General features: G+C 39.9%; 2 protein-coding genes across 2 annotated transcripts; one reads left to right on the top strand and one right to left on the bottom strand.

The window, feature by feature from the left end:
• The first annotated feature begins 6577 nt into the window (after nt 1-6577).
• Nucleotides 6578-7947, top strand: LOC137732776 (flagellar radial spoke protein 5-like). Its single transcript, XM_068472051.1, has 2 exons — nt 6578-6880; nt 7066-7947. Exons 1-2 carry the CDS (start codon nt 6578-6580, stop codon nt 7945-7947), a joined length of 1185 nt encoding a protein of 394 aa, XP_068328152.1.
• A 5715-nt stretch (nt 7948-13662) lies between these two features.
• LOC137731659 (protein BLISTER) lies at nt 13663-23253 on the bottom strand. Its single transcript, XM_068470838.1, has 13 exons — nt 22819-23253; nt 21321-22026; nt 20580-21193; nt 19557-19676; nt 19253-19318; nt 18995-19105; nt 18566-18642; nt 17808-17875; nt 16681-16794; nt 15791-15960; nt 14990-15058; nt 14448-14603; nt 13663-14198 (listed from the first exon to the last, which is right to left on the bottom strand). The coding sequence occupies exons 1-13, from the start codon at nt 22882-22884 to the stop codon at nt 14118-14120; spliced, it is 2418 nt and encodes an 805-aa protein (XP_068326939.1). The 5' UTR covers nt 22885-23253; the 3' UTR covers nt 13663-14117.
• Between the last annotated feature and the right edge of the window lie 362 nt (nt 23254-23615).

The following is a 23615-nucleotide window of genomic DNA, read 5'->3' on the forward strand; positions in this document are numbered from 1 at the left end:
TCTAAGGTTCTCATTACTCGACCCTGCTATTGAAAATACGAAACCACATGGGGAGGCCACCACCCATATCCTTTCCTAGCTCCACCTGAAAACAGCCCATTCCTTCATGTTTGATAGATGCTTCATCCTTCTTCTTGATCTTCGACTGCAACCTCGTACTTTATTAGGTCTCTGCAACCATAGAGAGACATGGCAACCATGTATGAGCCAAAGGTTCAGCCTGACTTACCATGAGCTAGTACTGAACATAAAATTAATGTGCATGCCTGTAGATAACAAAAGCATATATATATAAATATATATATATATATATATATATTTATAACTGAATCTGCGTGCGTGTATGTGTTCCAAGAGCATTTATATCATCGAATAAAATCAGTCACCAAATTTATTCACCAAATAATGTAGGAGATTACTTATCGATTTTCACATCACAAACTCTAAATTAAACCATATTTGCATGTCAGGAATAGTTCAAGGAACACAGGAACACAGCCTATATGAGTGGGGAAAAAGTCATTTACTCAGTTAACCAATAATCTCAGCCACTATGATCAAACAAACATACAAAAAAAGAAAAAAAAAAAAAAAAAAAAAAAAAAAAAAAAGGAAAACTAACAAAAAAAAAATATATATATATATATATATATATATATATATATATAGTTTTAATGAAAAATGACAAATAAATGTATAGTGAATAGTATCAGAAAAAGGTAAAAATGTGATTTTTCGTTAAGAGTGAATAGTACCAGAAGTATTTTGTTAAAACTTCCAAAAAAAACTATCTTAAGTTGCATTGGCTGAGAATGTTTGAACCACATATTATTGTACTTCGATGGCGTTTGCATCCATACAAACCCGGCCCAAATTTCAAGTCAGTTTTAACACAAATTTGAGTTCATCCTTTCTAATAGATTAGGGTAATTTATATATAAAATAACTTTTAAAGTCAATTTTTTTTCCAGTGAAATTCTTGTAGATCTTGTAGAAAATGTAGAATGGAGCGTTGATTTGCTGTATATTAAGGCTAGCCGCACTGGTTCGAGTATTACATAGGCTCTTCTTTAGAGCATCTCTACCCATTGGTGGAATGAAAAGGTAATTAAAAAGCAAGGGCAATGAAATTGTTTTTACTATTCACTCTAAACAGTAATTGCCTTTTTGCAAGGATAAGGCCGATTTCTATTTACAAACATATTTTTTATTTTTCAATGTTTTCTTCGTCTTATCCCCACATATAATTATCATTGTAGATTTTGTTTAATTTTAAATGTTCAATTTGCAAGTGTGTTGAACTTTGTAAGTTTTTTAACGTTTTTAATAATTTTTAAATTTTTTTTAGATTTGGTTTAGATTTTTTAGAGTTGGATTAATACTGCCCATTTAAATTTTCAAAATTTTATAATCTCAAGCGCCACAAAGTGCCACGTGGCGCAACCCCAATTTTTTTTTAATGTTGGAAATCTACAGTCCTGATCAACAAACCTTTGAAAATCCAACAGTTGTTGCACCTGATTTGAGCAAGTTGGCTCTGTGTCCTTCATGTGGGGTGGGTCGCCCTATTTGCAGGTGATCCACTCGAGCACAAGCCCATGTAATAATCGACAGGGCATCCTGTAGACATCAAAATTTCGGTGAAATGAATGTTGACCAATAATTAAAATTTCAGCGCTCACGTGTCACATAAATTTTACATGTAGCGTGTGACTCAACGAAAAATCGAAATAAATTGGAAAAGTCATCAAATAGGACACGTGTCAATACCTGGCAGAAATGATTTATTTCATCTGATTATTTAAATCCAAAAAATCAAGTTTTGGAATTCTATAAATAGGAAGCCAAGACATTCATTTGAAAAAAAAAAAAAGAGAGGAAGAAGAGAAAGGAAGAGAAAGAAAGAAAGAAGGAAATTTACATTACACCAAAACTTTGAAGCTTTGAAACTCTAAAGCTCTCAAGCAAATCTCGAAGGACCAAGAAAGCTATCTTCGTTCTTCGTCAAATCCTCCTTCAAGGTCAAGCCCCGACGACCCTTGAAGAACTTCCACCGATTCAAGATCAAGCCCCGACGGCCCTTGAAGAAAGTGTTCATCATCCGTTCATCCTAAAGATCAAGCCCCGACGGCCCTTGAAGAAAGTGTTCATCATCCGTTCATCCTAAAGATCAAGCCCCAACGGCCCTTTGGATCAACAACCTCAACAAATTCACACATCCAATCGTTCTTCAAGATTAAGCCCAAAAGCCCTTGAAGATCCGCTCATCCATCAACCTTCAAGATCAAGCCCAAAAGCCCTTGAAGAAATCCATACACCCAGTCTTCAAGATCAAGCCCAAAAGCCCTCGAAGATCCGTTCATCAACTGTTCGTCCCTAGATCAAGCCCCGACGGCCCTTTGGATCAACAGCTCATCCACAAACCTACACCATACGAAGATAGAATCAGAGGATCAAATTACAAAGAGATTGTAACCCCAAAATCATTAAACACAAAAATATATTTTGTACACGGTATTCTTGTTTCTTGTTTCAGGAATTTTTCGTGTTCACAAACTTGGCACGCCCAGTGGGACAATCTCTACCTCTCATCTCTGTCTCCGTTCAAGATATTCAAGCACAGTCCATGGCTTCAAACAAAGAACAAGTCATGACTATCGGCACTACCTCCATTGAAAAACAGCTGGTTCAGATGAAGGAAACAATTGCAAGGCTGATAAAGACTGCAAGGAGAAAAACTTGCAAACCGCCGGACTCATCAACCGTTTGGAGACGCAACATGGTGTCATAGTGAAACCAAGCTCTCTTCCAACTAAGAGGACCGAAGAAGGCTTCAACCCAAATGCCTACGAACTCATGTCAAAGGCTAGGCATGACTTTGCTTCCTCTTCAAATCTTGGAAAGAAGGTTTCAAACACCGTCAACGACAAAGATCGCGACCTCACCGAGACTCAAAGGAAGTTGAAGGAGCATGATTATGGAGTTGACAACAACAAAGCTGGACTTGGCTTCACACCAAATGCACCCGCGAAGATTTCAAGCAAAGTAAAGAAAGCTAGCGCTCAACACATCAACGTGAGCATTGAACAAGACCAAGAAGAGCCTAAACCCTCCCCTCAGACGACGGTCTTCGATAAGATGAGCCATTCAAGCTCCAGAACTTCAGTGCTTAATCGCATTGGTGGTCAAGACCGAACCTCTGTCTTCAAAAGGCTTACCGCGCCGACATCCCAAAGCTCTGTTTTTGAAAGGTTGTTAAACCCTAAGAAACAAAGCAACACAACTATCTCTCCTCTGCGACGATCAGCTTCAGAAAGATTTGAAGATAATGGTAAGCCTTTTGGAAAGAGGAAGACAACACCAAAGGAAGAAAAGCTCGATGGGTTAGGAGAAAAAGACGACGCTCGAAGCTCGATTCCTTCAAGGATGAAGCGCCAAGCAATCCTAGAGGTCGACACAAAAGGACCACTGAAGGTAAGGAGGCGCATCATCGTCCACACTGGCAAATCTTCATGCCAACAAACCCAAGAGAACGGCACTGAAGAGGAGATCCAAGATGTTTTCTACATCACGGTTCAAGAAGGTAAAGAAGACGAAAGCCCGAGGAAATACTCAGAGTCCCTACTCTCCGACGCTGAGTCGAGCGGCAGTACAACCATGCAAGTCATGACCACTGGAGCAACTTCAATCGAGGAGCAGCTAGCTCAGATGAATGAAGTAATCGCAAAGCTCACACGGACTGTGGAAGAGAAGGACTTGCAGATTGCCGCACTTGTCAACCAACTAGATGCGCTGCCCGACGTGAAAGTCGACCCAAATGTTGGCCTATTAAAGAAAGAAGACGACGAAGAAGAGGAGCCACCAGCGGAGAAAGTTGAAGAGAAGCCGAAGCTAGACCAAGCAACGGCATTCATGGGATCTCTCTCTATCCAGCAGCTACAGGAGATGATCGCAAACACTATCAAGACATAGTACGAAGGAAGCTCGCATGACTCCGTACTGTACTCAAAGCCTTACTCCAAGAAGATTGATGCTTTGAAGATGCCAAGGGGTTATCAGCCCCCAAAATTCATGCAGTTCGATGGAAAAGGCAACCCGAAGCAACATGTCGCCCATTTCATTGAAACTTGCAACAATGCTGGGACAGAGGGAGACTACCTCGTCAAACAGTTCGTGCGTTCGCTGAAAAGTAACGCTTTTGACTGGTACACTGACCTCGAACCTGAGTCTATCAACAGTTGGGACCAGCTAGAAAGGGAATTCCTCAACCGTTTCTACAGCACTCGTCGTACTGTAAGCATGCTAGAGCTGACCAGTACGAAACAGTGGAGAGATGAACCTGTCGTCGACTACATAAATAGATGGCGTTCATTAAGCCTGGATTGCAAAGATCGGCTTTCTGAAACCTCCGCCATTGAGATGTGCGTTCAAGGCATGCAGTGGGGACTACACTACATCCTTCAAGGCATCAAACCACGAACATTTGAGGAGTTAGCCACCCGCGCCCATGATATGGAGTTAAGCATCACCCGTCATGGGAAGAAAGAACAGATCGCTGACTACAAGAATGACAAAGTTTTAGGGCCAAAGGTGGATAAGGCTACGTGGAAACCCACCAAGGAAGCAATGACGGTCAACACAACTCCAGTCAAAATCCATACACGAAGCAAGGCGATTCAAACCGAAGCTTTTCGTGATCAAGAGATACGTAGACGCACTTTAAAGGAGCTTGAGAAGAAGACTTATCCATTCCCCGACTCTGACGTGGTTGCCATGTTGAAAGACTTGCTTGACAAAAAGGTGATCGACCTACCTGAGTGCAAACGGCCAGAAGATATGAACCGTACTGACAGTCCAAGGTACTGTAAATTCCACCACTTCATTAGTCATCCGACGGAAAAGTGCTTTGTGCTAAAAGATCTCATCATGAAGTTGGCTCAGAAAGGGATCATCGAGCTAGATCTTAATGATGTGGTGAAGTCAGACTATACCACCGTCACTTCTGGCTCTTTGAACTCAAAATCTTCACCTCAACCGCTGGGGGCATGCTCCAAAACCATGTCAGTCAAGTCAAGTGAAGTTGAAGGATGGACTTATGTCACTCCAAAGAAAATGCACAAGAAACATAGGTCTCCTCCACAAGTTCACCAATCGGAAAGGGGGCAAAGCAGCTACCGTCAACCTTCAAAGCTACATGAAAGTGTTGAGGATGATGAAGTTATGACACAAAGATCGTCCGTTGCCATCACGATGCGCGATTTCTTCCCCAAAGACTTCTTCAATCACTCAGTCAAGACTCCTTGCTATAAAGATTGCAAGGAATGCCTCTCTAAGATCGTTTGACAAATTCCAAAAGCTCCTCGTTCGCACGAGCCTAAAAGGTGACAACCAAAAGCTCCTTGTCTGCACGAGCTGAAACTGCAAACAGCACCAAACGCTCCTGGTCTGCACGAGCATAAAAGGCGACATCAAAAGCTCCTTGTCTGCATGAGCTGAAACTGCAAACGGCACCAAAAGCTCCTTGTCTGCACGAGTTGAAACTGCAAACGACACCACAAGCTCCTCGTTCGCACGAGCCTAAAAGGTGATAACCAAACGCTCCTGGCCCGCAAGAGCATAAACTGTGTACGGCAAAATCATCACCAAAATCATCATCAAAACCATCACTCATTTGAACTACGTTATGACTTGATCTCTTCTTTGGAAGAGTACGTAGGCAACTTGAAACTTCAAAACTTCAAGTAGAGTCACATCAAAATAAATAAATAAATGTTTCATTAAAGAAAGTCAATTTTATTACAAAAGAAAAGAAAAGAAAAAAAATATATATATATATATATACATATGTTATTATGTATTAAAAAAAAAATATATATATTCTCTATTCAAAAAAAAAAAAAAATATATATATATATATACATGTTAAAGTGGGTTTGCCTACACTTAAGACCCATGCCAACTCAAAGAAACAGAAGTTGAAGTCTACAAGAAGGAGCAACCCAAATGCCAGGCTCATCCCTTCTCAAACACACAATTGTTTTGAGCTTGCTATGCAAGGAGCTCTGCTTCTTCTCCCACCAGGCCCGGGCCCAGCTCTCAAAGCCCAAACTGCGCTTTTCCTATATGCACTGAAAAAACCTTAAGCTTTAAGCTCTTCTCTCTGATTTCTCACAATTCAACTCGAAAAAATGGCGTTTCATCACCACCAGCAGCAGACCTCTCACTTTCAGTCGGAACAAAAATGGCCAATCCCAGTTCGCGCCACCAGTCCACCCCACTTGCGGGTTGATCCGTTTGGTTCCCCGAGAAAATTAATAAGAAACGCTGGGCAACCGAATGATGACGTCGGGAACGAGAATGCCGACGTGGAAGGAGAGAGAGAACAACAAGAAACGGGAGCGGCGGCGCCGGGCAATCGCCGCGAAGATCTATTCCGGGCTGTGGATGTACGGAGCTCCCGAAGCACTGCGACAACAACGAGGTCCTCAAAGCTCTTTGCAACGAAGCCGGCTGGACAGTCGAAGAAGACGGTACCACTTACCGAAAGGGATGCAAACCCGTGGATCGCATGGACATAATGGGGGGTTCTACCTCAGCAAGTCCATGTTCATCGTACCAGCCATCCCCGTCAACGGTGCCGTTTCAGAGACCCCCCTCCAGATTCAAAGACATCAACAAGAACCACGTCAGATTGGATCTGAACTCCATGGTGTCAACGCTTGTCAGTGATCTGGGCTCTGTCGACATCAATCTCAAAAAGCAGCGATCTGGTCTACTCAAGAAGCACAGAGATTCACAGTATCGATTAGTGGAGCTTCAGCTTGTCGTCCGATTCCCCTGCTTCACCATGACTGGTACTCCGCCGTCTCTGTTCACCATGGTTTTCCTGTGCAGGGGGAGTTGGGTGTCTTGAGAAGTTCTCCTCGATCTCATCCTAAGTCGCCGTCTCACTACCTTCGTTGTAGCCAACTGAAAGGACCGGCGAGATTCCGGGATGTGTCGCACCTCCATCGCCAAATCCATCATCAAATTTGCTAAAACACCCAGATTTCAACTCGGTGAGAGCCACCCAGGCGCCGAGCCAACTCGGTCAGGTGCGGCAAGGCAACTCAGGTCAGCGGCGAGACCCACCGAGTCACGGAGAAGAACGGGAACGATTCTCTGGACATATGCCGAGTACTGAACGGAATGTGGCAGACGAGTGGTGGCTGGGACAGAATCGACCGAGACGACGCCGTCGAGGCCATGCTCCGCTACGCAGACGCTGGCCTCTCCACCTTCGACATGGCAGACCACTATGGACCGGCTGAAGATCTATATGGCATCTTTATCAATCGAGTTCGTCAGGAGCGTCCACCAGAGTACTTGGAAAAGGTCAGAGGTCTTACGAAATGGGTGCCACCGCCTGTTAAGATGACAAGTAGTTTTGTAAGGGACAGTGTTAATGTTTCACGAAAGAGAATGGACGTGGCTTCCTTGGACATGCTTCAGTTTCATTGGTGGGATTATGCAAATACTGGTTACCTTGATGCACTAAAACACCTTACAGATTTGAAAGAAGGTAAAATTAAGACAGTCGCCTTGACAAATTTCGATACAGAGAGGCTACAGATAATCCTAGAAAATGAGATTCCTGTTGTAAGCAATCAGGTCCAGCATTCCATTGTTGATATGCGTTCTCAACAGAAAATGGCAGAGCTTTGTCAGCTCACAGGAGTCAAACTTATAACGTATGGGACAGTAATGGGCGGTCTATTATCTGAAAAGTTCCTCGATACCAACTTGAACATTCCTTTTGCCGGGCCTCCATTAAACACTCCCTCCCTCCAAAAGTACAAACGAATGGTTGATGCCTGGGGAGGTTGGAGTCTTTTCCAAGCTCTTCTTCAGACACTTAAAGGCATTGCTACTAAACACGGAGTCTCCATAGCTACACGTTGCAGATGAGAGAGATTCTCTTCTTCGAAGATTTGCAGGGGATTTTAAGCAGGGTGCAGAAGGAGATGCAAGCTTCGTTCGTCTGGCTATTTCAACAGGTTTTCTCTCGGACTAAAGGCTCCGACTTTGGGAGTTGCAAAGGAAGCTGGGCGTGGCTTGGGAGTCCGAGAGGTCACTCCTCCTTCGATCATCGACCTCCTCACGGCTGTGCTCCATCTTCAGCTCTCCAAACTCCATAGCCGCAGCAACAACATCCACTAACTACCTCAAGCTCCTCACTCTGGCCACCGTGGTCAAAATCGGCGAAGAACTTCAGTGACCGCTGTCAAACGACTAGCCGATCGCGAAGCTCGACGCTTCGCACTACTTCAAGATCTGGCTGCTTCTGCACCTCCGCCATGGCTGCTGCCTTTGAATGTGATCAACAAAATCAAAGTTTGTCAACTCACACCCAAAGATCTCATCCGTCTTCTTGCCTCTGCTGCTGCCTTTGAATGTGATTAACAAAATCAAAGTTTGTCAACTCACATCCAAAGATCTCCTCCGTCTTCTCTCGGACTCGGCCTGGGTTTTCACCCACAAACTCAGCCTTGCAGATCACCATATAAAGAAAAAAAAAATGATGGAATCTGAATGGACAGCACCATCCCAAAAAAAAAAAAAAAAAAAAAAAAAAAAAATATATATATATATATATATATATAATAAAAACAATGATGGTGCTTCTGGAACCATGTGCAAAAAGAAATATATATATATATATATATATATAATAAAAAGAAAGAAAAAAACAATGATGGTGCTTCTGGCACCATCTGAAATATATATATATATATATATAAATGAATGGTGGATCAGTGCCACCGAAAGCAAAGAAAAGTAAAAAAAAAATATAATAATAATAAAATAAAATAAAAAGGAATGATGATGGACGGTGATGTATATGTTTTATTTATATTTAGCACAATACACTGAATAAAATAAAGCATGTCCATTGATCTCCGAGAAATTACAAGTGTGTACAAAAAAAAAAAAAAAAAAAAAAAAAAATGGAGCTTTCACAAAGGTTGTTCACGTGAAGCCCCATTACTTGGGAAAAACTACAGAAGCGGGAGGCATCAAAGAAGAGGCCTCAATACTTGGTGGAACGCTAGATGAGCCAGGAAAAATATGCCTCTGGAAGAAAGCCGCAAGCCTTTGACGGTCACTTTGCGTTCGACCATTGGATTCTTGCAGCTCATCAAGCTTCCTCTTCATGCCCGACGAATAGTTATTTGCAAGCACATGCAAACTTCTATTCTCGTACTTAAGCAGTTTGATCTCTTGCTTAAGACTTTCCACCTCCGCCATCAAGGATTCAACTTGGCGGGAGCGAACAAGTAGGCGTTGGCCCATGTTGGACACAGAGCCTGCACACTGAACACTGAGAGCGAGGGACTCTTGAACGGCCAACTCATCAGACCGTCCTGAAAGCAGCCGACTATCTTCAGGAGTGAGGAGGTTCCTAGCTACTATCGTAGCTGTTGTTGCGTCCTTCATCACAGAGTCTTCACCTGTAAGAGGACCGTTAGAAGATAAAAAAGAAGGGCGCCATACATTACCTTGACGGGGCACAACCGGATCGCTGCTGAGACTCAAATCTAAGCAAAGGTTCGATGAGTTAGTCATTTTTCAAAGGTGTTCAAAGAGAAGGGATGGAGTAAAATTTCAAAGGGTCGGAGACAATTTTTCAAGAATGGGCAATCTTCAGAGTGTGAATGTTGGGGTGATCAATACCGCTATAAAAAGCCAAGGCGACACGACCACCGATTCAAAAATCCAGATTTTCCTGCGTGAAGTTCGGCGACGCGTTCGCGGCTTTTCAGAAAACGCGTTCAACTTTGTCAAAAGATATCTGACAAAGTCGAAAACACGTGGAGGCCATCATCGCAACTACACGTCTTTAGCCGACAAGCGCAAAGTTCGGCAACGCTTTCTCTGCTTTTCAGAAAACGCGTGCAACTTTGTCAAAAGTGGCGCTCGTTCAGAAATCGAAGAGGCGTCGTTCAGAAATCGAAGAGGCGTCGTTCAGATATCGAAGAGACGTTTGTCGACAAGGGTAAAAGAACAGTACCACCACTTGCTATTGAGAAATCCCTATACATGTCGACCTTCATCTCTTATGGCAAGGCAGACCTGAAGAAAATGCCCAACTCTTCCTCACCTCTGAGGGCGCACTCCCAGCAAAGCCTCTTGAAATACTCAATTTTTTCTCCCCCAGAGAAGATACCAGATACCTGGAGTACAGATGACCCAGGAGGAAACGGTAGATCAAAGCATGTGGAGACAACCACAACAAATACATGTGCTGATTCAGTCGTCGTTTCTTCAAAAGCAAAGGTATCTCATATCATCAAGGGCGAAAACAAAGGTATCTCATATCATGCTTTTTCCCTGTCTTTTCCTTTGCCCTTGTTCTTACCTGCAGGACAAGGGGAAAGTGAGTAATCAGTCGGAACCTGAAATCAAACTTCTGACCTGGAATTGATTGCCTGGATCCTTTGCCTGGTTGCTTACCTTGCATTGCTCTCGAGTACTCATCGTCACCGAGCAGTAATGTTCTGAAGCACCATTTAAATGCAAAGGTTGCATTCAACTCCTGCATCAGAGGACAAATACTACAAGAGAAGATGCTAAACCTGCATAAGGAAATACCACCTATGCAAAGGGAGCAAGTAAGGCAAGTGAAAATGATACATCGAAGCATGTGGAGACAAGCACAACAAATATATGTGCTGATTCATTCGATGCTTCTTCGAAAGCAAAGGTATCTCATATCATGCTTTTTCCCTGTCTTTTCCTTTGTCTTTGTTATTACTCGCATGGCAAAGTGAAAGAGAGCAGTCAGCGGCACTTGGAGTCAGTCTTCCGATCTGGAACCGACTACCTGGAATCTATTCCTGATTGCTTACCTAGTATTGCTCTCGAGTAGTCATCTTCAACGATTGATACACTGCCAGAGAAGAGACAAGGAAACTTCAATCTTTCCGATTCGTATTCAATACGAATTGGAAAGATTGAACAAAGAAACAGGTCAGCACCTCCACCTCGTACTTGCCTGCCATATCCTGAAACCGCTCGTAGACCTTCGGGGGGAGACCAAAAGAATCCTGCTGCTCAGTTCAAGAGTAGCACAAAGGAAAATCAACGAGTGGAGGAGACCAAAAGAATCTTCCAGCCCAGTTCAAGATTAAGCTTGTGGAAAATCAACGATTGGAGGAAACCAGAAAATCTTCCAGTCGAACTCAAGATCAAACCTCGATGGCCCTTGAAGAAATTTCCAGCCCAATTCAAGATCAAGCCCCGACGGCCCTTGGGTTGACATCTACATTAAGGAACTTCAAAACGCATCTCCTACACGTGACAAGCACATGTCTACGACGCGCCTTGAAGTGGGGGCATTTGTAGACATCAAAATTTCGGTGAAATGAATGTTGACCAATAATTAAAATTTCAGCGCTCACGTGTCACATAAATTTTACATGTAGCGTGTGACTCAACGAAAAATCGAAATAAATTGGAAAAGTCATCAAATAGGACACGTGTCAATACCTGGCAGAAATGATTTATTTCATCTGATTATTTAAATCCAAAAAATCAAGTTTTGGAATTCTATAAATAGGAAGCCAAGACATTCATTTGAAAAAAAAAAAAAGGAGAGGAAGAAGAGAAAGGAAGAGAAAGAAAGAAAGAAGGAAATTTACATTACACCAAAACTTTGAAGCTTTGAAACTCTAAAGCTCTCAAGCAAATCTCGAAGGACCAAGAAAGCTATCTTCGTTCTTCGTCAAATCCTCCTTCAAGGTCAAGCCCCGACGGCCCTTGAAGAACTTCCACCGATTCAAGATCAAGCCCCGACGGCCCTTGAAGAAAGTGTTCATCATCCGTTCATCCTAAAGATCAAGCCCCGACGGCCCTTGAAGAACTTCCACCGATTCAAGATCAAGCCCCGACGGCCCTTGAAGAAAGTGTTCATCATTCGTTCATCCTAAAGATCAAGCCCCAACGGCCCTTTGGATCAACAACCTCAACAAATTCACACATCCAATCGTTCTTCAAGATTAAGCCCAAAAGCCCTTGAAGATCCGCTCATCCATCAACCTTCAAGATCAAGCCCAAAAGCCCTTGAAGAAATCCATACACCCAGTCTTCAAGATCAAGCCCAAAAGCCCTCGAAGATCCGTTCATCAACTGTTCATCCCTAGATCAAGCCCCGACGGCCCTTTGGATCAACAGCTCATCCACAAACCTACACCATACGAAGATAGAATCAGAGGATCAAATTACAAAGAGATTGTAACCCCAAAATCATTAAACACAAAAATATATTTTGTACACGGTATTCTTGTTTCTTGTTTCAGGAATTTTTCGTGTTCACACATCCACCTTTCCCAAAATTGCCCTCTCATTTTTCAACTACTAGGCAAGAAGCCAGTTTCATCCAATAGCAAGGGCAATTGGAAACTGCCGGAGTTGATCTAAGAGCATCTTTACCTGTTGGTAGAACTCAAGGACAAAGGTAACAATATTATCCACCCATCCAAAAAAACATAAAACACTCATCAGCAGTCCAATAAAGCAAAGGCAAGTGGTGAGCCAACCACTGCCAGCCCAAATGCGCTGCCTTCTCAAGGCCAACCTACTATTAGCAGGCAAGCTGATGTCACGATGATGCCAGTGCAGATTTTTTTTTTTTTTTTTTTTTTTTTTTTCTGTCAAGTGCGTGTGCTCCCAGAAGGAGAGTGGGCTGACAAAAAAATGCAACGATGGGCCCCACTGCAGCAAAAAAACTGACAACCCTCCAACGGCTAGTTGATGTGGCGCTTTATGGGCCGTTGAATTTCCAACGATAAAAAAATTGAAAATATTACTTTTGCGGCACATGACATAATTTGGTGTGTCACATTTCTTATCAGTTTGAAAATCAATGACGATGATAAATTCATTCAACAGTTAAAAAAAAAAAAAAAAAAAAAATTAAAAAATAGAAACAAAATTATAACAAAATAGAAAAAGGTTTTATATGGTTATTCTATAAATGCTCAACCATCTTCTTCATTTCTCCATCACAACTCAATATTCATTTTTACTACAATCTTCTATATTTGTTTTCCCCTTCCCAAATTCTTGTAATTGAAATAATTTATTAGAATTAACAATCATTTTATTTTCAAAGAATAAAAAAATTAAATAAAAATATTTGTGAATAGTACTTGCTCCTGCCCTTTTTCAAACGAGTTAAGTTGCACAAAAGCAATTACCATTCAGAGCGAGTAGCAAGGGCAACTTACAAGCCCTTGCCTTTGCCTTGCTCTTGCCTTCCACCAACGGGTAAAGATGCTCTTACACATTTGAGTTTGAATTCCCTCTCAACAGCTTATATTGTTTTAAAGTAAATCATCAATGAAATAAAGTAAATAAATAATACTTCTGATTTGTCTCTGAATTTTCATATTTGTACATGTTTTTCATTTTGCAATTTCGTCCTTATAATTCACTAGATTGTATATGCTTCAACGGAACTCCATTCCATCAATGACTTGAGCAGATTTTAACAACTCCAAAGAGACAAACAAAAAAAAAAAAAAAAAAAAACCCCATTACTGATTGGACAAGAAAACCCTACATTATTTTGCGAGTTGGAAACTTGGTCTAGATCCAATTGATTAATAACGCAATCGTCGATTCAAATTCATGAGACAAATCATTATGCATATCGAAAGTCATGCCTGAACAAGTTTCGCGAAGAAAAACGTCAAACGCATTCAACAAAATGCACATTCAAATTAAAATACAACAAAAAATTGCGAAACAAAAAAAATGCACCTTCATCTCTCACGTCTATACTTTTAATCCCTCTCTTTCGGTATCCACCACATCCCTTCCCCTAAAATATAAGATCTAAATCAATAAGTGTAACAAGGGACTTTATTGTCATCTTTCAAAGAAATGCTCTCTCAATCAATAACAGGGCCGGCCTCTGACGTACAAGATCTTATTTCTTGTATTGGAAAGAATGGGCTCTAAGATTGACTCAAAAAATAAACAAATTAGGACATTCATTACGCCAAGGGAGTGATGGAAAACAAAACCAGATCTCTCAGCACAGGCATTCCTGACAAGCTATACCGAGTCAAAACTCATAGAAGCTTACTAGTTCTTCGCTTTGATGGCCCTCCAGGGAAAAGCTTCATAATCCATCCCAAAACTCTTTCCACTACCTACATACGAGAATATAGAGAAAGATAATATTTCTATATCAGCCAATTATTTGCACTCTGGGTTTCTTTTTCTTTTCTTCTTTACTTTGAGCAATAAGGTAACTATCAGCTTGTATCAGAAAGACATTCGTAATTTCAGCAATAAATGCATTTATAAGCAAAACAATCACAGAACTGTTCAGTTCTTTGAGGAATGATGTACCTGTGCTTTAAGTATAAATAATATCTATATAAAACAAGACGCATTACCTCATCACCTTCATCTGCATATGGAGCATTGTACGGCATATCAACAGGAGTGGGTTGTCTGACGAGAGTATTCTCATGAGCCATACTTTGGGCTGTCAAAAGCTCTAATCTCTGAGTTTGGGCTTCAAGTTTCCGAGACAATTCATTGTTCAGCTCCTTAATTCATGAAAAGGAAAACAGTCAACAAACGAATATATGAGCCAGAAACAAACGAATATATAAAAAGAATTGAATGACTGCTAACAATATGACTTGAAGACACATTTTGCACTAGAGTATGAGTGAGAGGCCCATAGATGATACTATCATTCTCAGAACCAAGTACACGTGCAAAGTGCATAGGCCTCTTTTGCTCACATTATTTCATATTCCATTTGTATGGTTAATGCTTTTTCAACTATGCATCAGCAACAGGACCTCAACCCTAAAATATATTACTCAGTCCCAAAGAAAGCCCTTTCTTGCTTAAAGTGGGCTACATACTAACAAGTCAAAAGTCGTAGCAGACTACTATACTGAGTTGAAAATTAAAAATATGCTACCTTTAGCTTGGAACATTGAGATGACTCGGATGCCAAAGATTGTATCAATTCTTCTTTCTCCAATGCTAACTGAAATACCAAAGAGAGTAGAATTCAATTTAATGGACTAGATTTTAGAACACAAATCTGAAGGAAAAGAAGGGACATAAGCCTTCAAAAGTGTATCACTGAGAAAATACTGTTGGGTTTTGCGGCTCAAAATTAGGATGATGCAAAGAATTAGGTTTGTGTTACCTATTTGGTTTTGGTGTCCTATTTGGGTTTGGATTTTGACTTCTTAGTAGGTTTCCTTGGTGGAGAGATTTTATTAATTACCTATTTGATTAGGATTTGGATTTACTTCCTATTAGGATTCTTATTGTAACCTAAGTCCTATGCACTATAAATAGGACCTTAGGGTTAGTGTATTTTGTGTGGCTCATTCGTGTGGCAATTTGGTGAGAGTCAATTTGTGAGTTTGTGAGTTAGAGAGCAATTTGGGAGAATCTTCTTCGTTTGTTTGAGTTCTCTACTTGTTTGGTTTAGGGTTTGTAATTTGTGGGATTTGGGTTGTGAGAGTTTAAACCCTTTTTTTGTAATCTCCGTTTGTTTAGTGAAATTCCTCGCAGTGCTTCGCCCGTGGACGTAGGCTTTACGGCAAACCACATAAATCTCTTGTGTTAGTTTGAGATTGTTTGTTTTAGCTTTCACCTACGATGTTGATATCTGGTACTTTGTTATAATTCACTTCCGTTTGCGCATAAAAGTACAACAAATACAAGGGGTAGATAGTAAGGAGAGGATATAAGGGGTGCATGGTACCTCGGAAATTAGTGTACTGATGTTTTCAACTGTTCGCATCTGATCGGGAGGAAGATTCACAGATGAAATGTCAAAAGTTGACTGTCCATTTTCAGGCAGCATTGGGAAACTCGAGGCATCACCCCTTTCTTGGCCTAAGGTGTCAGGAATAGCGTCTTCATTTTCCTCAACTAGTGAACACAATACCCAAAAGCACAAAGCATAATTATAAAAGAAAAAAGATTACAAAAAGATTACAAAAAAGAATACAGAAACAAAAGGCTCATTTGTGAAACATTATTCTTTGTTTTTTGTGAGCATTGATCAGTAACTTAAATTCCCCAAAAATAAGTAATAAACTTCTCATACAATGACTGCAACCAAAACAACTCCAACTTCTGTAAATTAAAGCAGTTGAACAAGAATATCAATCAAAACAATGAGGAGCACTTAGGTTACTTTTGCCTATTCCCAGAAGTCTGGGTATCGTTTTTGCCTTTTGGAAGATATTGATTAATTAGGATTACAATTAAACAGATTTTTTGTTAATGTAATCAGGATAAATCAGCAGCAATCAGTTTATTTCAACAGTTGTCGAACATGTCAAGTTGATATAAAATTAATAGATAGATACCAAAAGTTATATACAAACACAACACTAGAAATATTCTCAGAATATCATCCATATAATGCAATCATTAAAAATTTGAAGATGGTACTGTTCAACATATAATAACACACTCAAGCACTAATTTGAAACTAAAACACATGGACTAAAACCCAAAAAAACAAAAGAAAAAAGAACCATGGCCACATACCAATTAACCGGATACATTATGAAACTCAGCCCTTATCATTTGGATATAGAAATATCAATTTATAAGCAAAATATCCAGAAGAGTTAAATTTACCTAGATCTTCTGTAGAAGTAGACACATCTCTGTTGTTAGTAGTACTCTTGCTGACATCAACTTTCTTTCCACTTGTGGAGGCTTTCCGTAGCATAGACTGCAACAGCTTCTTCTCTATACCAGATAATAACACTGAATAAGGGGTAAGATATGCAACCATAAATAATACTAGATAAGGGTGCATTCACATTAGTAGAAAGCTTAAGAAACAACCCAATAATTTCACAACGACCTGCCCTTATTGGCCCAAGGACCACGTAGCCACTTCACAGTCAAGAAAGATGGAAACAACAACAACAAAGCCTTATCCCACTAAGTGGGGTTGGTTATATGAATCCCAGAACGCCATTGTGCTCGGTTTTGTGTCATTTCTTCTGTTAGATCCAAGTAGTCCAAGTCTTTTCTTAGAGTCTATTTTCCCAAGTCTTCCCCTACCCCTTTGGCCTTGAGCCTCTGTCTCGTAATCGCACCTTCTAACCAGAGCATCTGTAGGTCTTCATTTCACATGTCCAAACCACCTTAACAGATTCTCTCTCATCTTATCTTCAATTTCAGCTACTCCTAATTTACCTCGGATATCCTCATTCCTAATCTTGTCCTTTCTCGTGTGCCCACACATCCAACGAAGCATTCTCAAATGTAGGCCTAACAAGTTTCAATATTTATGGACATACATAATACAGTTGTCCCTGCCCCTATCGATTAAATTTAGGGCCTTTGCTACGTGCAACTCCCAATATTCATAGCTTGTATTCATATTGCTAATATAACTATAACAAGAAGAACAAAAAGTTTCAAAACTTAAAAAACATAACGGAATACATGATCACTTCATTCAAACGGATGACTGGGAGTCTGGCTGCATTTGTGCATCTTCTATCTCACCAATAGTTTATAGGGCTAGTGATGTGGTGTGGAGTTACTTCACAATCTAAGCAGTTAAATAACCTTGCTAAGAGATGTCGCTTAATTAAGCTCTTAGTAGCTTAAAATGGTGACAATGACACCAGAAAGCAGAAAATCTAGACCATGAAATTAAAAAAGTAAGCCAGAAGCAATTTGTCCCTGGAAAAGCCACTACAAGGTAAATATTATACACGTAGGTGTTTTTATATAGGAGCACTTACCTTCCTGAAGAGCATTGATAGTTGACTGCAAATCTGAACGATCTTTTTCTAGGCTGGACATTCTTTTCCTGCACAGAATCATAAAAAGTTATCTTCAGAGACGATGGAAATAAATCCAAACCTAAATATGTAGCAACGCAGCATGATAATTATATGCAATGGGAGAAGGGAAAAGGGAGAAGGGAGAGGAGGGGTGGGGGGTGGTGTGTGGGAACGGGCAGGGAAGGCATGTAATAAAATTGCATAGTTCATCGAAAGTGAGGCATCCCATCTAATACTATATAATACCATACTTATAATGTGATAACAATATTTTGCTAGATAACCAGAAGCTCTTTCGTCCAAAAGCACATTGATAAGATCCCACCATTAGAGTAAGAGACTTTGAATCTGTTTCAAACTAGTCCTACTTCTTCAGGTACTTGTCATCTCCACTCCTTGAGCATGTGAGCATGTCCTTTCACATTATGATGGCACAACATTCTATTGAAACCCGCAAGCCCAACAATAAAGGATGGAAAAGGTGTTCACAACTTAATCCATAATCTCAGAACACAAAATTCTACAGCTCATTACTCAGTAGTTTGTTACATTCAGAGCCACTGTCAAAATTTCAGATTTAGTTTCTATTTTATTTTATATTTCCAAGACAAGTGTAACATTCTCCATATAAGATGGGGAGTGGTAAAATATCAAACAAGTGATTCAGAATATGTGCACAAATTCTTAATTTACTGAACAGTAGAACGCTAATGTACTTGTACGACGAGATTTCAGCCTGTGAGTTCTCCAATTGCCTCTCCAGCTTTAGCTCACTGGACCTTAGTCTTAATGCCTACAAAAGTAAACACAAAATTTGAATTCTTTTTTATTTTATTTTAAAAAGAACTATCAACGATTCGCAATTACAGTACCTAACTTGTATCAATAAGTGCATACACACACATATATAATCATACAAGGATAAAATTTTATGTTTGTCAAAAGTGCAAACATTAATAGTTTCATAGCTCACAATCAAGGGAAAAAAAATATCATGAGAATTTCTGCCTATTATGTCCCTTTATTCAGACAGAAAAGCAAATACAATTATAATAAGAAAGGTTTTCTCCAGATCAAAAAACAGAATCGAAATTTCTTTCTAAAGGCAGTACCGAAAACACCAACATACCAAGAAAAAACACTACCTTCTCCTCTAATCCGATAACTTCGGATGCCAATAGCTTAGCACGTTCATCAGCGGCATTACATTCTAGCTGTGCATTTGCATATTCATTTCTGACCGCATCAAGTTCCACCTGTTCACATCAAGAAATTAATACTACAACATAAATTGAGGACAAGTCAAGTTCCACCTATATTAAATAACTAATAAATTAGAATGGTCCCCAGAGGTGTAAGTTTGCTCTGCAATTATCAGTAGAAGGGGGATGATTGACTCTAACCAGCTGGTGTTTGATTTCCTCCTGTATATTTTCCAAGTCAGATTTTAGTTGATCAACAACAGTTCTCTGGAGAAAAAGAATACAGAAAAACAGTTAGAATAAAGCCGTGGGCCATGGCACTATCAAATGACTTTGTCAGGGAAACACAAGGGGGCATCATTTCGGATGAAGTCAGCACAACCGTCTTCATAATAGGATAAAACAGGCAAAAAGAAAGTAATACAAAGATGTTTAGTTCACAATTCATCAACAAAGTAAAAGTTAGACAAATGTCAAGGTGCAATATCATGTAAAGCAGAAACACCTGTTGGTTATAACTCTCTGTCAAAGAAGAATTTTCAGCAGCCAATGACTCTGCTAAAGCACGTGAAGCCTCAAGTGCTCGTTGCAAAGAGAACTTTTCTTGTGTCAGATCTTCAATATGCTGCATAATGACAAGAAAAATACAAAAACATGTCAACAAAAAAGTATTCCAAAGAAACGATTTTGCTAAGGTGACATCACAATTCAAATAAACTTAACAAGGTTAAATCAATTCGTCCTTTTTATTTTGAAGTACTACAACCTATGATGAATGACAAAGCCATATGATACTTGCAGCTCACAATTTATAACTGACGCATGGAAAATAAAACTTACTTAGTAGATATACTAAACAAACTTAGCATCTAATAATTTAATGTCAAACGTTCCACTGACAAAAAAGGGACATATCAGTTTTTGACGTTGAAACAGTTTTTCTTTATCCATGGTCAATGAGTTTATCTGGTGTATAGGCCTTGGCTTAGTATATGTATCTTACTCCACTGTGCTAAAGTTGTTTATTGTATTCAAAGTCTCAAAAAAGGAAGTCAAAATTTGAGAGTAATACTAGGATTATGCGCCAGCTTAGGTAATGCACTTGAAAAGAAAGGTATTTCCATTCTTCAATATCATATATCCTTTTTGGTCAATCCCATACCATAAATATCCTAGTATCTCGATGTTTTATTCTTTGCTATCATCTACATATCTTCACTATAGGCTTATATCTATTGCCATCCTGTCACACTCCCTCAAAAGCTACAACTATGTCATCAATACACCTTATTACTCATGATGTTCTTTAGTAATCAACTTATATTTTCATCCAAAGGGATGCTCATAAAAACTCAATGGACTACTTTTGTCATGCTATGCATCGAAGAGAGGCCACAACAGCAAACTATTGAATTGATTAAGGATTCTCCACGTTAAAATGGATAAAATATCTGAATATGAGAAAGGAGTAGCACCACTGGACGTATGTGTAAAAATCCACCAGCTGAAAAATAGAAACACACTACACCTGTTCCAAAGCAGAAAAATCTTCATTCTGATTAGGAGAATAAAATTCATGCTTTCTCTCCATACTATGCCCCTCAACTGTTGGCCTCTGCTGGTCCATCCAAGCATTAGGAGAAAGTGAAGACTTCATGGAAGGCTCAGATGCATGAGGTGCACCCGTTTCAAACTTTAAAAAGGGTCTCACAGTATCATCATCCATAGATGGCTTGTGGAAAGGCAATGAACCTAGAAAATTCATGCCACTTGATTTAGAACTGTTGGACATAAATGGCCTTTCTGGTTCAGGTTGTTGAGAAACAGTGCCTGAAGAAGTTTTAGACACATTAAGAGAATCAAGGAAGGATGGACGAGATCTCCGAGAATCAGTTTCAGGCGTAACTGAATACAATGATGCATGATTGGAGGAACCTCTAGAATCAGATCCAAAACCCCCCATGGATTCATACGTTTGAACTGGTGCACTCTGCCCACTAGAAATGCTACTGGCAAAGCTGCTAAGCTTTCCTTCCCCAAATTTATAACTCAGAGAATCACTTAAGTCCTCACTACTACCGCGGATGTTTTTACCAACTTCAGAAGCAAATCCTCTTATGCTGGGACTGGGTTCAACCAAGTCTGCCATGACATCTCAAAACATAATACAGTAAGCATATTCCTCAAAGAGAAGAGTTGGAAATTATTCACAAATACACTGATTTTAGATCAGAACACCGAAAACCAAAATTCAAAAATGTACAATTACCTTCATAAAGTGAAGACAGTGTAGGACCACCAGACACTGTGCTGACATTAGAGGCCTCACTCTGTAGTAATAATGTGCTGACAGGGTTCTGAGATGAGATTTTTGCAACAGATGGATGTGAAGAACCAGAATCCATTAAAGATGTATTATGTTCTTTGGACTGAAATTCGTTCCTTCCATAAGAACTGGAGTGACTTGTATTGCCCGCAAAATCTTGACTTGCTAGTGGGCGTGGAGCAATAGACTGGTCAGATGTTGTCCCACCTAAGGCACCAGTATATTTTTCAAAATCATTACTTATCCCATTAGTCCCATGGCGATTATTAACGGCCAGTGGTCCCCCAAACCCTAAACCACCATATCTCTGATATTCTTGATCAGCATGTTTATGTACTTGATCTCCAGAATATGCATTAAACTCAGAGGTTGAAGGACTACTGTGTGTATTATTATCCACAGAAGCTTGTTCATTTTTTTGCAAAAAATCAATCGCATGGCTATCATTGTTCAATAATACAGAAGAAGTTTCAGTAAAAGCACTACTGGGCCCATCAGATGTACCAGCACCATCAGAGGATGTAACTCGTACATGTTCAGTTTCTAGAGATTGTTTCTCGTTTGAGCTAACTTCAGAAGCATCGATTTGGCTAGTGGGTGAAGCCTTCTTTGCTCGGTCTGCTGCTTTTTTCTTCCGAAACTCCTCCAGCTGCAAAAGCAGAGGAAACCAAATATGTGTGAAATTCAACAATCAAATAAAAAATATTTGGTGTCAAATCTGTCTCTGAAATGACTAAATATTTGTTAAAGTCAAGTTTCTAAACTAAGAAAAAGTGAACTATAGAGACCCAGAACTAAGACTTGATCCGTCTGTCAAGGGACCTTGATGCTTAGATAACCTCTTTTTGAAGAAACAAAACAAAAGTTTGTCAAAGTACAGCAGATCATTGACACTTTAAGTTTATTGTGCTCTTCTTCTTCCTCTTTCTTTTTCATACCATAAGGAGTCTGTACATGAAGAATGCTTGCGAAATAACCATGACAGCCTAGTCCTATATGCAAATTCACAACCTATCTGTTCTACGTCTTTGTTTCTTACGTCACGTAACTAAAATACTGCTAAATCAGTTTGTTCCTGCTAGCTGAAAACAAGATACAAGGGTTCAACGTAGACACCCAGAAACATCAACATTCAATATATTCCCAATTTCCCGTTCCGTTTCTAAACATGTAACCCAATCAAAACGGATTCCTAGACCACAAAAATTTGCGTTTGTAACCGAATTTCAATCACCGGCAACAAATTAACTACATTATGACAGCTACAAAGTATGAATTACGACCGTTCGCAATCAAACTCGACAAGTGGATTAAGATTTGACATGAAAAATCAATCATCGCATTTCGAATTGCATATACATACACAGACCCAAGCATGCATACAAATGCAAAATGAAACATTTCGTGCGAGATCGAAATTGTAATCGAATAGAAACATTACCCGGCGCTTTCCGGCTTCCAAAAGATCTTGCTTTCGCGAGTTGGGTAGTACCTGAGCTGAAGCCATTCAATCAATCCCCAAAACTCAAACAATTTCAAACGTATGCCCAATTGCCACCACCGCCTCCCCCACAAACCCCTGACGAACCAAAACCCTACGTGCCAACAACAAAACCCTAAAAAATTACAGCGTATACGGATCAGGGAATCAAGGAATGAGGCGCAATTCAAACTGTTGGATAATTTCGAATTGCAAAATGTAAAAATCGAAATTTTGTGGGAGATATTGGGAAAGTAAATATGAAGCCCTAATTTTTGTACGGACAGAGAGTCCGATCTGATCGGAGAGAAGGAGAGCTCGATTAATTTGTTTGGTTTTGGCAGATCCCTCCCTCTCCTCCCTCCCCCTCTCTCTCTCGCTTTTCTGTGCGTTTTGTTTTTTAAATTTTTCAATTTTTCAATTTTCCGAGTTTATTATTTATTTTGGTGTATTTTGTTGGGGTGGAGTTGAAGAGATGATTGTTGTAATGGACATTTTTCAGCTGTCACAATTAGTAACGTCCATAGGAGTGGTACTACCAAATCTTGGACATTGTACCTAAAAAGCCAAGTATAGCAACAGAGGGTTGTACCCTTTTACAATACAAACATAAAATAGAGATGTAGAAAAATGTATTTGGCCTAATAAATTGAGAAATACCTCAAAATAAGACAATTTCTTAATCTTGAAACTGAAATATGATTTTTCTACATCTTGAAATGACCTAATTACCCTCCCATATAAATAAGTTACCTAGA

The sequence above is a fragment of the Pyrus communis genome, chromosome 4 (genome assembly GCF_963583255.1).
Source record: "Pyrus communis chromosome 4, drPyrComm1.1, whole genome shotgun sequence".
NCBI classification, from domain to species: Eukaryota; Viridiplantae; Streptophyta; class Magnoliopsida; order Rosales; family Rosaceae; genus Pyrus; species Pyrus communis.

Coding starts and splice junctions, on each gene's coding strand:
- LOC137731659 (XM_068470838.1), bottom strand. CDS start 22,884: ATGGCTTCAGCTCAGGTACTACCCAACTCGCGAAAGCAAGATCTTTTG. Junction 21,194..21,320: donor ACTGTCTTCACTTTATGAAG/GTAATTGTACAT, acceptor ATGTCATGGCAG/ACTTGGTTGAACCCAGTCCC. Junction 18,643..18,994: donor TTATCGGATTAGAGGAGAAG/GTAGTGTTTTTT, acceptor TTACTTTTGTAG/GCATTAAGACTAAGGTCCAG.
- LOC137732776 (XM_068472051.1), top strand. CDS start 6,578: ATGGGGGGTTCTACCTCAGCAAGTCCATGTTCATCGTACCAGCCATCC. Junction 6,881..7,065: donor CGCCGTCTCTGTTCACCATG/GTTTTCCTGTGC, acceptor ACTCGGTGAGAG/CCACCCAGGCGCCGAGCCAA.